This window comes from Motacilla alba, chromosome 1A, assembly GCF_015832195.1.
Source record: "Motacilla alba alba isolate MOTALB_02 chromosome 1A, Motacilla_alba_V1.0_pri, whole genome shotgun sequence".
Classification (NCBI taxonomy): Eukaryota; Metazoa; Chordata; class Aves; order Passeriformes; family Motacillidae; genus Motacilla; species Motacilla alba.
Window position 1 is genome coordinate 34,943,124 of NC_052031.1, and position 16,725 is coordinate 34,959,848.

Consider the following 16,725-nt stretch of genomic DNA (forward strand, 5'->3'; position numbering starts at 1 on the left):
TGTGCCATACCCAAAGTGCCTAAAGGAGTCGGCAGAAGAGACAGATGAGAGCACGGAAATTCCTGCCTCCCACCTCAAACTCAGTTTACTGGTGCCTGGTGCTTTGCAAATTCCATCTGATAGGATATCACCATAAAACTATTCCACAGCTTGTACTTTCATGTTGGCACATAGCTTTGCTTCAAACAATTACACTGACATTTTCCTAAAACAATCCCTACGATTTAAATTAGGAATGCAGAAAGCATATTCAGCGCCACACAATAGGGAAAAGTTATCCTCTAAATCTATGCAAAGCTACTTTATTTTAGCCAGGAAATCCAAGGCTCCTTCCTGTAAATATATTAAGTTCCCATGTTTGTGCAATAAACTACAAAATCTGGCATGTTTACAGTAGCCCAAGTGCAAGGTGCTACCCTCTGAGCATTACTTGAAATTATTAATCACAATGGATGGTTTTGTAAAATGATAATGGATCAGCAACACCATAACTGCATTTGCAGCAACTGTGCTCTGTGATCTAAAAATCAGAACAGAGACAGAGAGAGAATTGTTGGAAATTTTTCTCATCTATGAGAGCAGAGATGTGGTTGAACAGTGACATCCTGAAGTGCAGCTGAGGTTATGTTAATGAAGAAAAGAGCACATCAGGTACTTTACCCTGGCTCCAATGTTTCTTATGAGGTTTTATTCAGTATACTGTATTGTTAAGATAATGATTCATTTTAATGAATGCTGCCTTTATGAAATAAGGAAAACAGGTATTACAGTTAGTTTTTGTGGTATTTGTCATCCATGGTATTTGTCATCCAGATGACAATTTACAGTGTACAGAAATTGCCTAAGAAGCTGAAGCTATAGTTTAATAATTTGTGTGTTTATGCAGAATGACTAATAAAAGAGAATACTTTTCAATATTAAGAGCAATTTTTTTTCCAGCTCCAAACCTGAAGCCTAAATTATACAAGATTTTCTTTGAAAAGGTGTAAAATACAAGATGTTTCTGAGGAAGGATGCTGAAGACAGAAAGAGAATAATAATTGCCCTCATTATTTGTGCATGCAACTTTTGCTAATACATTCCTGTTCAAAAATTTACCTTTTGGCACTGAGTTCCATAGACTCCTATAGGCTATCTGAATCTTTTTTTTCATATTATAAAGAAATTTATTGCCTTTCTTTCCCACTAGAATATCTCTTTTTCTCATGTTACAAGGAAGTGGACAGAGATGAGCACTTAGCATTATAATGCATGTTATATTAACTTTTGTTTCATTATACTTACAGGGAGCTATACTCGCTGCATGTCTACTGAACAATTCTTAGAACTGGTGGAAGAATTCTGCTGCCAGTTTACAGGGATCTTCACGACGATAAGAGACATTTCACTGGGGAGAGGCTATCAACTGTGGCATGAGATTTTTATAGTATTGCTCTGCTTTGCGGGGAAAAGTAACATCACACAGAGTTCTCACAGTCAGAGTTCAAGCCAAATTTCACTCATCAGTTATGTTTGTAGGGAGCAATAATTGATTGTTTCAGGTGATCATCTTCATACTGTTCTCTATGCTGATGCCTACTTATTTTCCATAGAGGCTGCAGAATTGGTTGCACATTCTGCTGAATAATGCCTGTGAGCAGCCCTGTCCCCTCCAAGTTTTGCTCTTGCTGGCTCTTCTCTTTCACAGAGTATCTTCTGTTTTCCTGTGTCACAGCTGTTCCTCCATACCATTGCATAATTATTATATTTCACATTTAAAAATGGTTTATTATGTCACTTATCTGCTGTGTTTTTGCTTTATTTGCCAAACTGTTTTCTATCGTCATCGTCACTCTCTTGTCTATATTTGCAGAAAAAAAAAATCAGCACAAGGCACATGTAAAATACTATCTGTTCTGAATAAGAGTCCTGCAAACCCCTGGCATCCTGATAGTGATCATGAGGAGCTCTTCCTTTTAGACAGAATAAGTTTCTGATGAATATGTAAAAGACTAAGAAAACACAGAGCTGTGATTTTTCCGTCTGATTACTAAAATATAATAGCCAGTTTTAGGATTTTGTGGCTGCAATGGAATACAAATGCTTGTGAAATTTTTCCAAAGCACTGTTTGTTTACAACACACAGTAGAGGAGACATTTTCCACATTTTCTCTTCTTCCATGTATCTTTGCACAGTAACTAATTTGAACAAAACATCATATTGTCCACTAGTTAGTTGAAATGCCGTTAGTCACAAATAACACTGGAACTAAAAGTCATAGCTGCAGTGGCCACAGAAAATGTAAACCCTGTTGTAATACTGTGCTGGTGTGGTAACATTTATATTTATATCTACCATGATTGTGATTTAACAACTCACTGCTTGTACTATGAATTATTAATGCCTGATATGTCAGAATGAAATCTAAAATACCACATTCCACTTCACCAGATTCTGCTTTTGGCTGGGACCATTCATATCAACATGAATTTTGGGCCAAGAAACAGAATAAAAGGAAATGTTATTCTGCTGAAGAAAGAGCATATAATATTCATATAAACCTATAAAAGCCTAAGTAGAAAAGTAAACACTGATGCAGTATTCATAGATGTGCTCACGGAAGAGAAAACAATTATTTGCATCCAAAAGTCAGGCGTTGGCACCGTGCTATTGTGACAGCTCATCACCAAAGACACCCACAGGAGAACAGCAGCTCTCCTGCTCCTTTGGTCAGCAACAGAACAATGTGGGTTGCCAGGGGAGAAGGTCTTTGCTGCAAAGGAGCAGCAGTTGTGAGCACACGAAAAGAGAACAACTTCAAAGCATTCTGCACTGAATGATCCAGAGGATGCACAGAGGCTATGAAGAAATAGCCCTTCACTGGCCTGCCGCAGTAATTGTAATAGAAAGGGGTCAGTGCCTCTGTTCTGACAGCCCTGTCACCTCCACACCTTGAGTCCACCCTCTACTCTTGGCCACCACTGTTCCACCCCTTTCCAAACTACATGCTGCATGTGAGCACACACCCATGAGAAGCATCTAGGAAAATCACAGAATCAGAGAATAGTTTGAGTTGGAAAAGACCCTTAAAAGTCATCTAGTCCCACTCACTCTCCATGGAAAAGGAAAGCTTCAATTAGAATAGGTTGTTTAGAGCGCTGTTCAACCTGACCTCACATGTTCAAAAACTACTTCCTTGTATCTAATCTAAACCTAGCCTCCTTCAGTTTGAAGCCATTACCCCTTATCCTATTGCAACAAGCCCTAAGAGAAAGTTTACCCCCATCTTTTTTATAGGCCCTCTTCAAGTATCAAAAGGCTGCAATAAGGTCTCCCGGAGCCTTCTCTTCTCCAGCCTGAACAACCCCACCTCCCTCAACCTGTCCTTAGAGGAGAGGTGCTGCAGCCATCTGATCATTTCATGGCCTTCCTTGTTCTAACAGGTCAACATCCTTCTTGTGTTGGGGGCACTGGGGCTGGATGCAGTGCTCCAGCTGGAGTCTCATGAGAGCGGGTCTCATGTAGGGGACACTGGGGCTGGATGCAGTTCTCCAGCTGGAGTCTCATGAGAGCGGGTCTCATGTAGGGGACACTGGGGCTGGATGCAGTTCTCCAGCTGGAGTCTCATGAGAGCAGATCTCATGTAGGGGGCACTGGGGCTGGATGCAGTTCTCCAGCTGGAGTCTCATGAGAGCAGATCTCATGTTGGGGGCACTGGGGCTGGATGCAGTACTCCAGATGGAGTCTCATGAGAGCGGAGCACGGGAGCAGAGTCGCTTCCTGCGGCCACTGAGCCGGTTAATCCTGACAGCGTGAGCCCCTCTCCTGCTGCAAGAGCTGCAGCTGGGGGATAACCGTTCTGCCTGCCGGCTCTAGGTGTCACTGTCCCCGCGCTCTCGCACAGCCGCATCCAGCCAGGCACCGGGCCCCGCCGGGTGTGCGTAGGTGGCATAAAAACTGCGGCATCCCACACATTTGATAGTGCAAATAATCTGCCGGGAAGCTGTGTCTTATAGAAATAGCTGAGTAAGAGCATTTCCAGATACACAGAAAAATATGTTCATGGACTTAGCTCTAGTATTCAGAAGCAAAACATGCTTTAAGAAGCTGGACAAACTCCCAGAAATATTTTTATCCATGCACGGTAGTCCATTAACAATTTTTTTGGCCTCTGTACTGGCCAATGCTATTCCAAATAAAAATGGACAAGTTCAGAGAGCCAGAGGCTGATGTGATGCTTTGTGAAAAATCAGTTCCACTATATTTTTTGCATTTAGATCATAGAATCATAGAATAGTTTGGGATGGAAGGGACCTTTAAAGGTCACATAGTCCCATTCCCCTGCCATGGGAAGAGACAGCTTCAATTAGATCACGTTGCTCAGAGCCCTGTCCAATCTGACCATGAATGTTTCCCGGGACGGGGCATCAGCTACCTCCCTGGGCACACTGTGCCAGTGTTTCATTCCCATTGCAAAAAAAAAAAAAATCTTCCTTATATCTAATCTAAATTTACCCTCCTTTAGTTTAAAATCATCACCCCTTGTCCTGTCAACGGTATGTTCCTCAAAGCAGCACCTAGTGTACAAAGCAAAGAGAACTTGAGAGGCAGGCACAGAATCATGGAATAGTTTGGTCTAGAAGGGATCTTTTAAGGTCATCTAATCAAAACCCCCTGCACTGAGCAGGGACATCTTCACCTAGATCAGGTCGCATTATACAACTTTTCTGTCCCATCCTTCAGAGAGATTGTCACAAACTTCCCACCTAGATGGCTATGCACAGCTCACTATCTGCTCAAAGAGAAATCAATGAACCAGGAACAGTTTGGTCTGGATCATATGAGACATTTCATGACTATGGATCGCTCTTAAGGAATTAAACCAGGGAGTAGTCTGGATGGTTAGAAAATGCTGCTCAGGAACCACTGTCAAACCATGTGACCAAAGGAATCTCCATGCTAAGTTTGTCAAGGAGCCCCCATATCCACTTTAGCCTGCCAAGAGCTTCTTCCCCTGGCAGAAACCAAAATCAGCATAGCAAAAATTATTGAAAGGGCACCCCAAAGTTGTGCCATGAGCAGGACAGGGTTCGCTCCAGGCTTGATTCACTCCATACTAACAGAAGAAGGGCTGCCAGTAGACTGTTTTGAGCATGGTTTGCTGCTCCTTGCCATGGGCAGATCCATGCTGTAAGGTCCACTTCTCCCACACGTAATGAGGATGGCCCAAGGATGCCTAGTGCAAGGGTTTTTTGGGGCAGAAAGGTGGAGAGTTTTCAGCTGACCACTTACCTAGTCACTAGATAAAATCTGAGACAGAATGTGTCAGTGCATTATTACTTTTTGCTTCCAACACTGCTGAGTGTTAGAACGCATACAAATTTGTTCATAGTAAAGCTTATAGTAAATAAATAAGAAATAGAAATAATAATAGCTGCTTATGTGAGAGGAACAGAAGATAAACTGTTCCCTAAAGTTCTCTCCCTCATATCCCCAGACCTTTTTACACTGAGCTTGAAATAAACCACCATTTCTTAGGAGTGGACTTGGGCTGATAGAGTCTGTGTTAAACATGGCAAAAAAGAACTGCACAATGGGATGTTATCACAATGGATTTAGCTTTTTCACAACAGTCTATTAATGTTCTTTTACATTAGAAACTGAAGTGCTCAATTCCTTCAACTTCTTTTTCCTTAGTAATAACCTAAATGTCTGGTTTATTTGGTCAAATGTCAGGTTTAGTTTTCTCTTTGTATCTCAGCTGTCCATTTTGTCATATCTGACTCAGAACTTTGTCATTCCAAAGGATGCAATTAGGTTTAGGAAGATTATCCCTTATTATTCCACTATCTGTAGTGGAAATTAATATCCTAAATCAATTGTTTTTACTTTCTTTGTTTGAGAAATGGAAAAGTTTCTTCTCTTTATGTACAAAAAGTTTCTTGTCCTTAAGTACAAAATTCCTCTACAAATTCCTTTCTCTCAATCCCTCTCAATTATTGCATATGCTATGTTAGATACTAAGTATTATAAATTAGCTCTGTGATTCTCATGCTTGTGCGTTTATTTTTAGGGTCTTGTGGAATGAGAGAAACTAGCAAAATGTATTTATTTGCTTCCTCCATTCCTTTTTTTTTCTGCAGTGATATCACTACATATTTTATGACAGCTTTGCCTTTAAGCCTCTTTTACTCACAGAAGAATCGATCCCCATCCCTGAGCTCTGTCTGTCATAAATCCATTGATAAAATCTCTGCCACTGAAATCCCCATGGCTGAAGCTGAATCAGGGTTACAGCTCAGCTGAAACCCTCACAGATGAGGCTCTGCTTGGTCTCTGCATGGCGCCTGTTCTTTCATTTATCGTCTCTGCCGGGGCAAGAGAGTTCAGTTGCACAGCTGCATGCTATGTGAGCTATTCAGAGCACTGATGCTTTATGAAAGCAGCCTGCAGCCATCAGACAAGAAATTATACAGGTTTCTAACAGAGGAGAGACAGATGTCAGTGTGCATTCTCCTGTGGGAAGAATAACTAGTTTTATAAAAAGAGCACTGGCCCACTTTTTGAAAGGTAAAATGAGTGGCAGGGTTTGATGCCCAAGTATTTCTGAGGAACTGCACACAAGAGTTGGTTTCATTACTCATCACTTCTTCCTTTTGTAAAGCCTGTTGACTCTGCACTGTATCCTGACCATCACGGAAAGCTGTATTTAAGAAAAAGATGTACCTAAAGATGATAATGGAAACACTGTATGAGATTGCTAAATGCACTCAGTTGGTGTAAATATTTCTTCTAAGTTTTCCAGGTGCTAGGGATTCCCTGAGAATGAGAATGTCCTTTGCTGACAATACATAACCAGCCCCTGAACTCTCTTCCATGATCTCCAGGATCAAAACAAGGCAAAAATCAATGAAAAATGAAAAAATTATTTCTTTGGAGTATGGGAAAAATATAATCAGCAAAAAGAATGCCACTAATGCAGTTAATCTCAGCCTAAACCTGAACATTTTCATATTATCTGAATTTTTGGTCATATGTAAAGAAAAGGATAGGAGAGAATACCTGTGAGATAGATGTTAACACACCAAAATCCCACTCCTCAGATGTCCATATGGCAAAGTCTCCCATTCATTGACAGAAGAGAAATCATGAAGCATAAGTATAAAAAAGCAGAATAAATCCTGAACACACCAGGCACCATCCTACCTTTCCTGGAGTCCCACAGGTTTCATTCTGAAAGGAGATGGACTGGCACACAGGGGAGGTTTAAGCTCAGGAACACACTGGCCTTGAGGGTCCACTACAACATTGATAACCTTTGGAGCCTGTTGAGGCTGGACCATGCTGTTGTTGGTCTTATACTCAGTCTGAGATGTCTGCAGGGGAAGGGGTGAGAGGTGGATCTCCTGCTTCTTTTCCTTCTCCTGCCTTAATGACAACTGGATCTTCTCCTTTAACCTGTACAGAACCTACAGAAATAAAGAGGACAGCTCAATCTCAATTGCCTGGTAAACAAGGCAAGCAAGGTATCACTAATGTGGGAGAAGATTGCCATACGTGGCTTTCACTCTTAGAAGGTAAGTCACAAGTTGTGTTACATGACCTTTCCCACAACAAGATAAATATTTCCATTACATAAACTGTAGAGAGTACACCTGGGCAGAGGGGATTTTAACAGTTCTCACTGTGAGTCAGTACTGATTTGTAATACCTGCAGTAGTATTATTAAAAGAGCAAATAACACAGAATGGAAATTAGTTACAGAAGACATTGTGAAGATGGAAATACTGATAAATAGAGTAGCTGTAGAAGAAATTTTAAGCATTTTTAACACAAGAGAGACAATGAAAAAAAAATAAAATAGATGTTTATGACATAGCCAGATACAAGTCTAATTATAGCAGCCTCAATTTGTTTTAGAGCAGATGTTCTTAAAAGCCCTTACTCATCTGGCATGGAGCTGATGGTAGAACAGAGTAACTTTACTAGGTCACTTTGGTAATAGTAGGCTGCTATTACTCTGAAATACTCCTCCAGGTAGGGATAGGCTCCAATATCCTGAGAGAAACATTAACTATTCTGAAATATAGCTGAAGTGATGAGTGGCCTATGAAGTTATTTAACCATCTGTTCAGAAAAGTGTGCTTTACAATCACCAAGAAATTGATTTCTGAACACACTGTGATATCTGTCCACATATTGCTTATGAATGTGAACATCTGGTATGTGCAACAAAAGCAGAAGTTGTACTGATCTTCTTCCATTAAACTCTACACTGATGTTGCTGAACCCTGGCTTGGTGAGGGCAGGCAGGTAGCTTGTGCTCCGTAATGTCACTCCAGAGGTACCCATGTTACACCTGTTTAACACATCTTATTTCTTTGGAGGGCAATGCAAAAAACAATTTCTGAGCCATAGCTGTTCCATTTCCAAAACATGCCTTACCAGCTATGAAATTTATGAGAATTGTAAATATTGCGTGTGGGGATGGAAGGCACTTACACAGTTTTTTGAAGGTATCTGCAGATACCCTCGTACTTTCCACTTTGCTTTATCTGTTCCTTTAAAGCATTTGATTCGGATCCTTGAGTAAGAGAAAACCTAGACCAGAACATTTTTTTCTCTGCAAGTCAGAAGTTCTTTGACAGCTATTGCCCCTGCTAGCACCACATAAAGATCTATCACTCCCTAGCTTCCCACTGATGACTAGATGTATCTGATGGGTTTGTTTGTTCAAGGATTAGCAAGGATTAGCAACAGGTTTAGCTGGCAACTGACCTAATGTCATTAGCAATACAGATGTTAAACAAGACTTAGCTAGGTAAACCATCTGCTCATTCTGAAGAGTTTAGAATTACTAGGATAAGATCTCTTTCCCATTATTTTGCAGAAAAAGAAGCCCTCTCAGGTGTACCTGTGAAGCAAGAGCCCTGGTACCAGTAAAAATAAAAGAGGGACTTGAAATATTTTTACTGTCTTTTTCTCCAATGAGTACTTTCAGTTAATTTCAGTTAATTTGTTTCTGATAACCAGCAGATAAACAGCTCAGAGATTCATGGCCATGACAATGACACCTTCTTGTCGCTAATGTTTTGACATAGTTTCACTCCTTGGGGACCCAAGGAATTATGGTTTTGACTTCTAAAATGTGAACAGGTATTATTTAATATACTATTTAATAATCTATTATTAAGACCCTAGGAAAAAAGATAGCTTGACCCTAGAAGAAACTGAAAAAAAATCTAACCAACAACTTTTGATCTAAGCACTAACATTTTTCCTCAGAAGGTGTTACAGGGCTTTAACAGTTTTAATGAAGGTAAAGTAGAAAAACAAGAAATGGCCAAAAATATAGTGACCAACCCTATCTGCCACTCTGACACACATTAAATGGGATAAAAACCAAGATGATCTGTTTGTTAGCTTTACAGATTGCTCATACCCACATATTATCAGATCCTGGCAAAATCTGAGACAGTGTCACAGTCTAAACAGTAGCACATGTAAAGATACAGGTTGGACCTGGGAGGAACAGAAAGGGGAATGCTTGCAGAAAAGACCACAGCATAATAGCAATTCCAACTGGAAGGAATTCAAGGAGTCTACTAGTATTGACCTCTGCCCTAACTTCAGATCAGCTACACCCAAATTATTTCTGACAGATGTTTGTCTAAAATCTTAATGGGTGAAAACTCCCAAGCTTCCCCAAGCAATGCAATCCAGGGTCTAGTGACACATGAAATAGCAAAGATCTTTCTAATGAGTCTGCCAAATCACCCTGTGAAATTTTTTCTTCTTTTCCAGTCCCTAATGGAGAAAGTATTATCTTCTTCCTTACAACAGCCTTTGAAATCTTTCCATGTTTGAGAACTATCATGTTTCTGCTTGCTCCTTTTCCCTGTCATAAATAAACCAAATTATTTCATGTCCTCTGTGTCTCTGATCACTCTTGCATCTCCTTCCTCCTATAATTGCCTGAAATTTTTCACAAATGTGGTAGAGAGAGACAACAGAAAATGAGTAAGATATGACAACCGAATTACCACGGCAGAGCTGAATTCAGATCTTAGAGATCATACCCTCATTTATGTATCTCAGGGTAGGAAGTGTATTTTTGCAACATTGATGTTGCTTATCTCCTTATCTACTTCTGTGATACCTCTGTGATGCTGCTGGTACCTTTCTTACACAACTGTTGTTTGCCACATATTTCCTACATTGTATTGATGCACAGGATTAGAACTCTTGTCCCTGCCAAGCAGCCATCTTTTTTCTGGCACCCTAAGAATATTTCAAGTTCTGATACTGTCATACAGAATGCTTCCAATTTCCAGCATTGTTGATGCATTCCAGATCATTAATGAAAATATTGTGTGGTACCAGGACAAGGACAGCCAGCATTTTCTATACTCCTCCAGTTAAATAGTCAGTAATGACCAAAATATCTCTCCTCCAAAACAGAGAGTAGAGAAGAAGAGATTTCTAGAGTTATCCTCCTCTTTTTGAGTGAAATGGCATGGAGAGATGGAGACAACAAGAAAGTAAAAATTAAATAAAACAACAATTTCCTGTGATAAAACAAGTGCTTTTCAAATCTTAGGGAGACCTTAAAAGATTAAATAACATTTTGTTATAAATTTTTGTGAACATTTGTATAACTCTGAACATTTTTAATAACTTCAGATTAAACATGCTTTCCATCTTAAGGTTGTAAGTGGCTAAAGAAAATTAAATGTGTGTTTGAGAGCAAAATATCTCAAAAAGACCTCAAGATACTGTGTGTTCATAAATGCTGACAACTGTCGGAGAATTCAGTTAACACTTATATGTGTGTACTGCAGAAGTATCACACAATTTAAAGAAGGAGAACATATAAGATACAACATTGGACAAAAATGCAAAAATTACCCTACTAAAGTCACTAGTGGTATAGTGTTCTTCATCTTCTGTGTGACCAATGCACTGTGTGATCAATCTCATATTCAACATATTAGAATTGTGCCTGATACTCAGAAACCTGGCCACTGAGCTCATACAATGTGAATAGCAAAGTTGCTCAAAAATGATTATTCCTTCATGTACTTACTAGTTATTTCACTTTAATATTTGTGTATTTGATACATAAATACCAACACACATTTTAACAACTGTGCACTGACAACATTCTATCAATATGGTGTTGCTTTTACTATTGAATAAAACTGAAATAAAGGCACGTAAGAGGACTTCAGGGATCCTGGGAACTAAGAAGGTTGAGAAGTCATCACTCATGTCCCTACACAGTTACCCTGTAGATTTAAGAACCTGTTATTTATTTCTTCAGCTTCCTTCTAGTTACATTCTTCATTCAACTCAAAATACATCAAGAAATGTGATTGTCACTATAGGACATGAAACAACACGATGCGCACGCACTGCTGTTCTCAAGGTGAAAAAAAGGGAAGTTTATTTTCTGACTCCAACATTTATAGATTTCTAAAAGTGACTGTGGATTGGAGGGTGAAAGTGTCACCTCTCCAATGACACTGGACAAACCAACAGTCCATCAAATTTCTCTTCCTCCATAAAAGAATGCAAAACAATAAGTTATTTACAGAAAGTGTGTGAGAAAGTTCATTACAAAAATGTAAACATCAGAAAACTTAGAAAAACTTAAAAAATCAGAACAACATGTGATTCTTCAAACTTTGGTTTCCCAACATTATGAGACTGACCAATTCTTACCTTGGAGTTGAGTTTCTATTAGCCTTGAGAAAACACCCATCATGTAAAGAATGTGTGACCCTATCCTTCAGACTAAGAAAAACATGAAATAAAAAACAAAATAAAGGTAAAAGGGAAAACTTACCATTAAACAAGTCACTAGAATGACAAAGATGCTGAGAAATATGACAACTGCATAAAATCCTTCTTTGCTCCAGATTTTGTCTGCTTCATGCTGGCCTTGCAAAACATTTTTCTTTTTTAAGTAATGAAACAGAAACAGAAAGAGAAAAAAAGTTATGGAGTGGCATGTGCAGATTAAATAGCTCTCATTGGGCATTAATCACTCTCCTCAGCTTCGTCAGCATTGAAATTCCACAGCACACGGCATGACATGTGCTATTGGCACCCCCTGCCCATGCCCAGCCCACGGAGCAGGGCCATCCGTGCTCCCAGCGCTGCACGGGGACCTACGGCCCTGCGTGGCTGCCTGGAGCATTCTCACCAGCCCTCACAGGCTGCCTGGAGGTAAAGCAAACAAGACCCAGCGTCGTTCTTGGAAGCCAACTGGCTGGCAGGCCAAAAGGCTGTGCTCCCACACGGCCTTTGAGAAGCGCTCGCCCTGCCTCCTTCTTCCCAGGGCTTATCTCCAGCCCCAGCATGCACACGCCAGCCTTCCCAGTGTTTACACCTGACACAGAGCAAAGAGCAGGTGACTTGCCTGTTTGCCTTCATGGGTTGGGAAGCCCTCCCACTGTCACCTCTAGATTACACACACAAATATGTAAAAAATATTGATTTTGCTGAAAATAATCTCATTATCTGTTTATCTGTAATTCTGATTATGCTTAATCTCATTATCTTTGGCTTCCTGCTGATAGAACGTTTCTGTAACAGCTGTGCACACTAAAATTTCCAGAACTCCTGGGGAACTCTTGGGAATTATGAAATAATAATGATTGTAAATGCATTTATTTTTGTCTTTATTGCAGCACTGGGACTTGGTTGAACTATTAAATTACCAGAATTTCACTACGTTTTCAAATATAGATTTTGTAGTAGAAACAAAGTACATGTACTAACTGCAATATATTATTTAGAATAAAGTATGTTGTCTGATGTTCCTGGGACCACAGGTCAGTAGACGTTGCCCTTCCAATTTTCAGCTACTTGCTTTTATTTTCTTAATTGTGTCTTTTCAGTAGAGCTCTCAGACTGAGTAAAACCAACTTTCCAAAATTCTGGTTGCCATTGTAAAGGGTCAAGGTCTTTGTGTTTTCCTCTCACTGAAATTCTCTAATGACCTTAAATAAACCTCCAGTTTAAATACTGAGCTGTCTTCCCATCCCAATGTGGCCTTTTTTCCCTCTCTGGGGACGTTGTGCTTATCACAGGGTTTATCACAGAGGAAAAAGTTCCTCCATACAAAGGTGAGTGGCTGCTCAATGGGCCTGTATAACTGCAGGGACGCTCTAACTTTTGCCTAGCCACCCATTAGCCTGCTCTTTTGCACAGCTAGTGTATCAAGACAACTTTGTCTTCCAAAAAGGCAAAGCCTCCCAAAACCAAGCCTCTTCAGCCTCCCAAACACAGAAAGTCAGGATGATGATGAATTCATGTGGGAAAGCTTCCTGAGGAGTGGGAGATCATGGCCTGAGGAAGAGAACAAGCTGACAAAGAATGCTGGGTGCTGGGTCCCAATATAGTTTTCATCGTCCTCCTTTAAGCACAGGATTAGGCACTGCTTGTTTTGAAAAGAGGACAATGCAAGACAATTCACAGATACAACATCCACAAAATGCAAACATTTTGAGAGGAATTTGGTAGCATGGCTAATTTACAGAGACTTGCTTGCTTGAAGAAATGCTTAACTGGGAGTTGACAGCTTTAGAACTGAAAGCGTAATAAAGAAGAGGTTTTTAGGAAGTAATAGTCCTGGGAACCAGAATGGAAATCCTTCAGCACAACTACAGAAACCAATCTTGTAAAATCAGTATATTTGTGTGTGTGTGTAATCATGCATCATGGTCTCAGCTTTAAAATGTTGCAGGTATTGACAGTTTAAAAAGGCTTACAAAGCGTCAGTTTGATGTTTAATGAGCAACTTAAAAGTCAGGGCTTTCAAAGAGAAGCTGGAAATCTTACCAAATATTTCTGCAAAAATTGTTCCGAGACATATTTAAACACTGCTGCTACTGTAGTGGGATACAGCTCTCTGTGCAATCTGCTACCTCAGCATAGCAAGGCCATTCTGCTGTGCTCATGGCACAGGACTTGGGTCCCAACACTGGCTCAGAGCCCAAACCTGCAGCTGCTCCACATCCAAGACTGCTCCTGTTGAGTTCCATGGGAATCCCATGGTGACAGCAGCAGCTGCAGCTGTGGCCTATTAGCTATAAACTCAATGTTTGACCCTGAGTGGGTTACCTGATGGCTTTCCGGTGTTTCATATCTCTCAGGAGGAAATTTAGATAAAAAGAAGGAGCTAAAGGAAAATCGGCTGTGCTGACCTTTTGTAAGTGAGTAAATAGGATGGTTTAATACCTCTTTACTGAAAGGCCAAATACACTAAAAAGTAAACAAAGAGCTAATGGGATTTTAGTCACAGTGGATGAGAGACTTATATAAACTTTAATTCAATGATGTTACAAAACTTTTAAAATATTTTATAATAGATTTCATACATATAACAGACTGAAGAGAATAAAAGAAGAGAAGACTTTAAGAGAATTAATCTCTATGATGTCTGTAGTGCTATGAGTGTTCAGGACATGTCTTTGCCTGACTTGCCTTTCTAACAATAATGTTCAGAGAATATTAACAAATGCTGTAAAAAGGGTAAAAACTATACCACAACTTAAACTTACTTGACATACCATTTTGAAACACTTTAGTAGTACCTTCACCTGCTCAAGGAAATCTCTCTCCCAGATCTAATTGGTGGAGAGCAAAATCATTGCTTAAGCTGCTTCCTAATGACAGAAAAAGCTGTGACCTCCAGTAACTGAGTAATCTCACACCCATGATAAGGAATTGCTTTTTGAAACGTCAATGCAGATCATTCAGAACTTTGTTCCTTTGTCTGGGAAAACTGATAAGAGGGGTAGCAACTGCCACAAATTGCTGACGCCCAGGAAAAAAGCTAATAGGATGGCCAAATGCAAGACAGAAATGAGATGATTCTTGTCCTTCAGATAGTTTTGGAGGAATAGGCTTAAGGATATACTCAGACTAATTTGCAAAGATCTGCAGCTAATAAAAGTGGGGAAATATCAGAGCAGATGGAGTGGCAAGGGAATTTCAGTAGCTTAGGGAGCACCAGATCCTAGAGCAAACAGGGAGGAAGGCATAATTTCCTAGTATTTCCATTCCCTAACGAGTCTCCAATAAGGCAAGTTTTTCAGGCAGAATGAGCCAGGTTAATTTAAACTGTTTGAATTCAGCATAATTCAATGTGTGGAAGAATCAAATGTATTCTTCCAATGCCATTCAATCACTAACCTAACTGAAGAACTGAAGAGTGCCTGCACACAAGGGTATGTGCTGAACTGGAACAAATGTGTTTTTTCTAAACAATTTTTATAAACTTTTTTTTTTTTTTTTTTTTAAGACACTAGAAACCCACTCTAGCTTTTATGGTCTTACTATGGGAAAATAGTGGAATATTTATACAAGCAAGTAAAATGAGCAGCCAGGTTTTGATAATAGCAAGAGAGACATTGACCTGAAATAGCCAGTGTAAAATCTGTGACTGAAAGATTCTGCTGCAGTATCAGGACCTGCCAGAAAAAGTAAATTTTCAGTGGAAAACACATGAGTTTGCAAATTGGGTCAGTAAACCCCAATCAGTCCCTTGGGCTGGAACACTAATGAGAGCATAGCATGCTGTAGTTCTGAGCTCAGAGGAAAGCTTACAGGGAGCTGGGGGTAGAACTCAAGATCAAAAAGGGTTCATGGAAGTTCATACTGAATAGCTTTGTTTTTCCTGCTATTTTAACGATGCTAGCTAAGGCATATTAGGAAAGGCTGCCAAGGAATCACTTCCACCCCCAGTGAAAACATGTAGGAATGTGTGTGACCTCTCAGGCTCACAGGACGCTGGGTAATAACCACTCAACCATGTCTCCCATGACAAAGTCACCCCAAAAGCTCTACCTTAGGTACGTGTGTGATGAAGTGCTGTGATTCCACATCCACATTCCACATCCACACCGGCAGCCTGCTGGTTTCTGTTAGGTGCTCTGTGTGCACCGTGCAGGTTTTGCACTACAGGTGCCTTGCCTGATCACAGGAGCATGTCCTTGTGTTCTGCTTTGTTCCCAGGTGCCTCTATCAGTCTAGGCTGCTGTAATTTCTAAGATATTGGTTTTGATCACTTGTCCTTACAGCAACTTACACTTTCTGTATACTTTAAATGCATGATTGCTTCCTTTGATTTCTTCTCTAATATGTTAATATCACATACTTCAAAGGCAACCTCTTTGTGCAAGGAGGCTGTAATGCTACATTTTGGGATTGCATAATACTGGTATGAACTCTGGAAATTACTCCTTCAGTGACACATTTTCAGCTGGCAAAACATAGTAACCCTTATGTACTGTAACTTCAGTTATTTTTGTGATTCAAAACCACTTCAAGTTCTCTTCTAGTAAATTCTGAAATCCAGCAGTAGTTTATTTTAATCCAAGCAATTTAAAGACATTAAGAAGCCAGGATCCCCACACCATAATAACATAGACTGCCTAAGTCATTGAATATAGTCCTACCATCAAGCACAACTTGGTACTTTGTTCTGGAGAAGTCTACTCCTGACTGTGGTACATCCCATGGAGCAGAACTCAGTCTGAAATCCCACTTCCGACACAAACTTTAGAGCACAATAAAAGAACAAGTGCTACAACTATGATAAGGCATTGGAAAATCAAGGAGATATGAAAGGTATAGACATTGTTCTGGACCCCTGGAATGGCAAGGACACCTTTTAAATTTGCACGTTTCCACTGGTACACATCTCATTTTACACCAGGCAGTAAAGTACTCTC

The 16,725-nt window shown here is 40.0% G+C and overlaps 1 protein-coding gene across 2 annotated transcripts in view; it reads right to left on the reverse strand.

The window, feature by feature from the left end:
- Window positions 1–16,725, reverse strand: part of PTPRR (protein tyrosine phosphatase receptor type R) — a 136,395-nt gene that overhangs the window by 46,929 nt on the left and 72,741 nt on the right. For both annotated transcript variants that reach the window (XM_038155661.1, XM_038155663.1), the window contains 2 exons: window positions 11,829–11,939; window positions 7,187–7,449 (listed from right to left, as the gene is read on the reverse strand). In XM_038155661.1, the coding sequence (XP_038011589.1) occupies window positions 7,187–7,449; window positions 11,829–11,939 (374 nt within the window). The remainder of the gene's footprint in view (window positions 1–7,186; window positions 7,450–11,828; window positions 11,940–16,725) is intronic.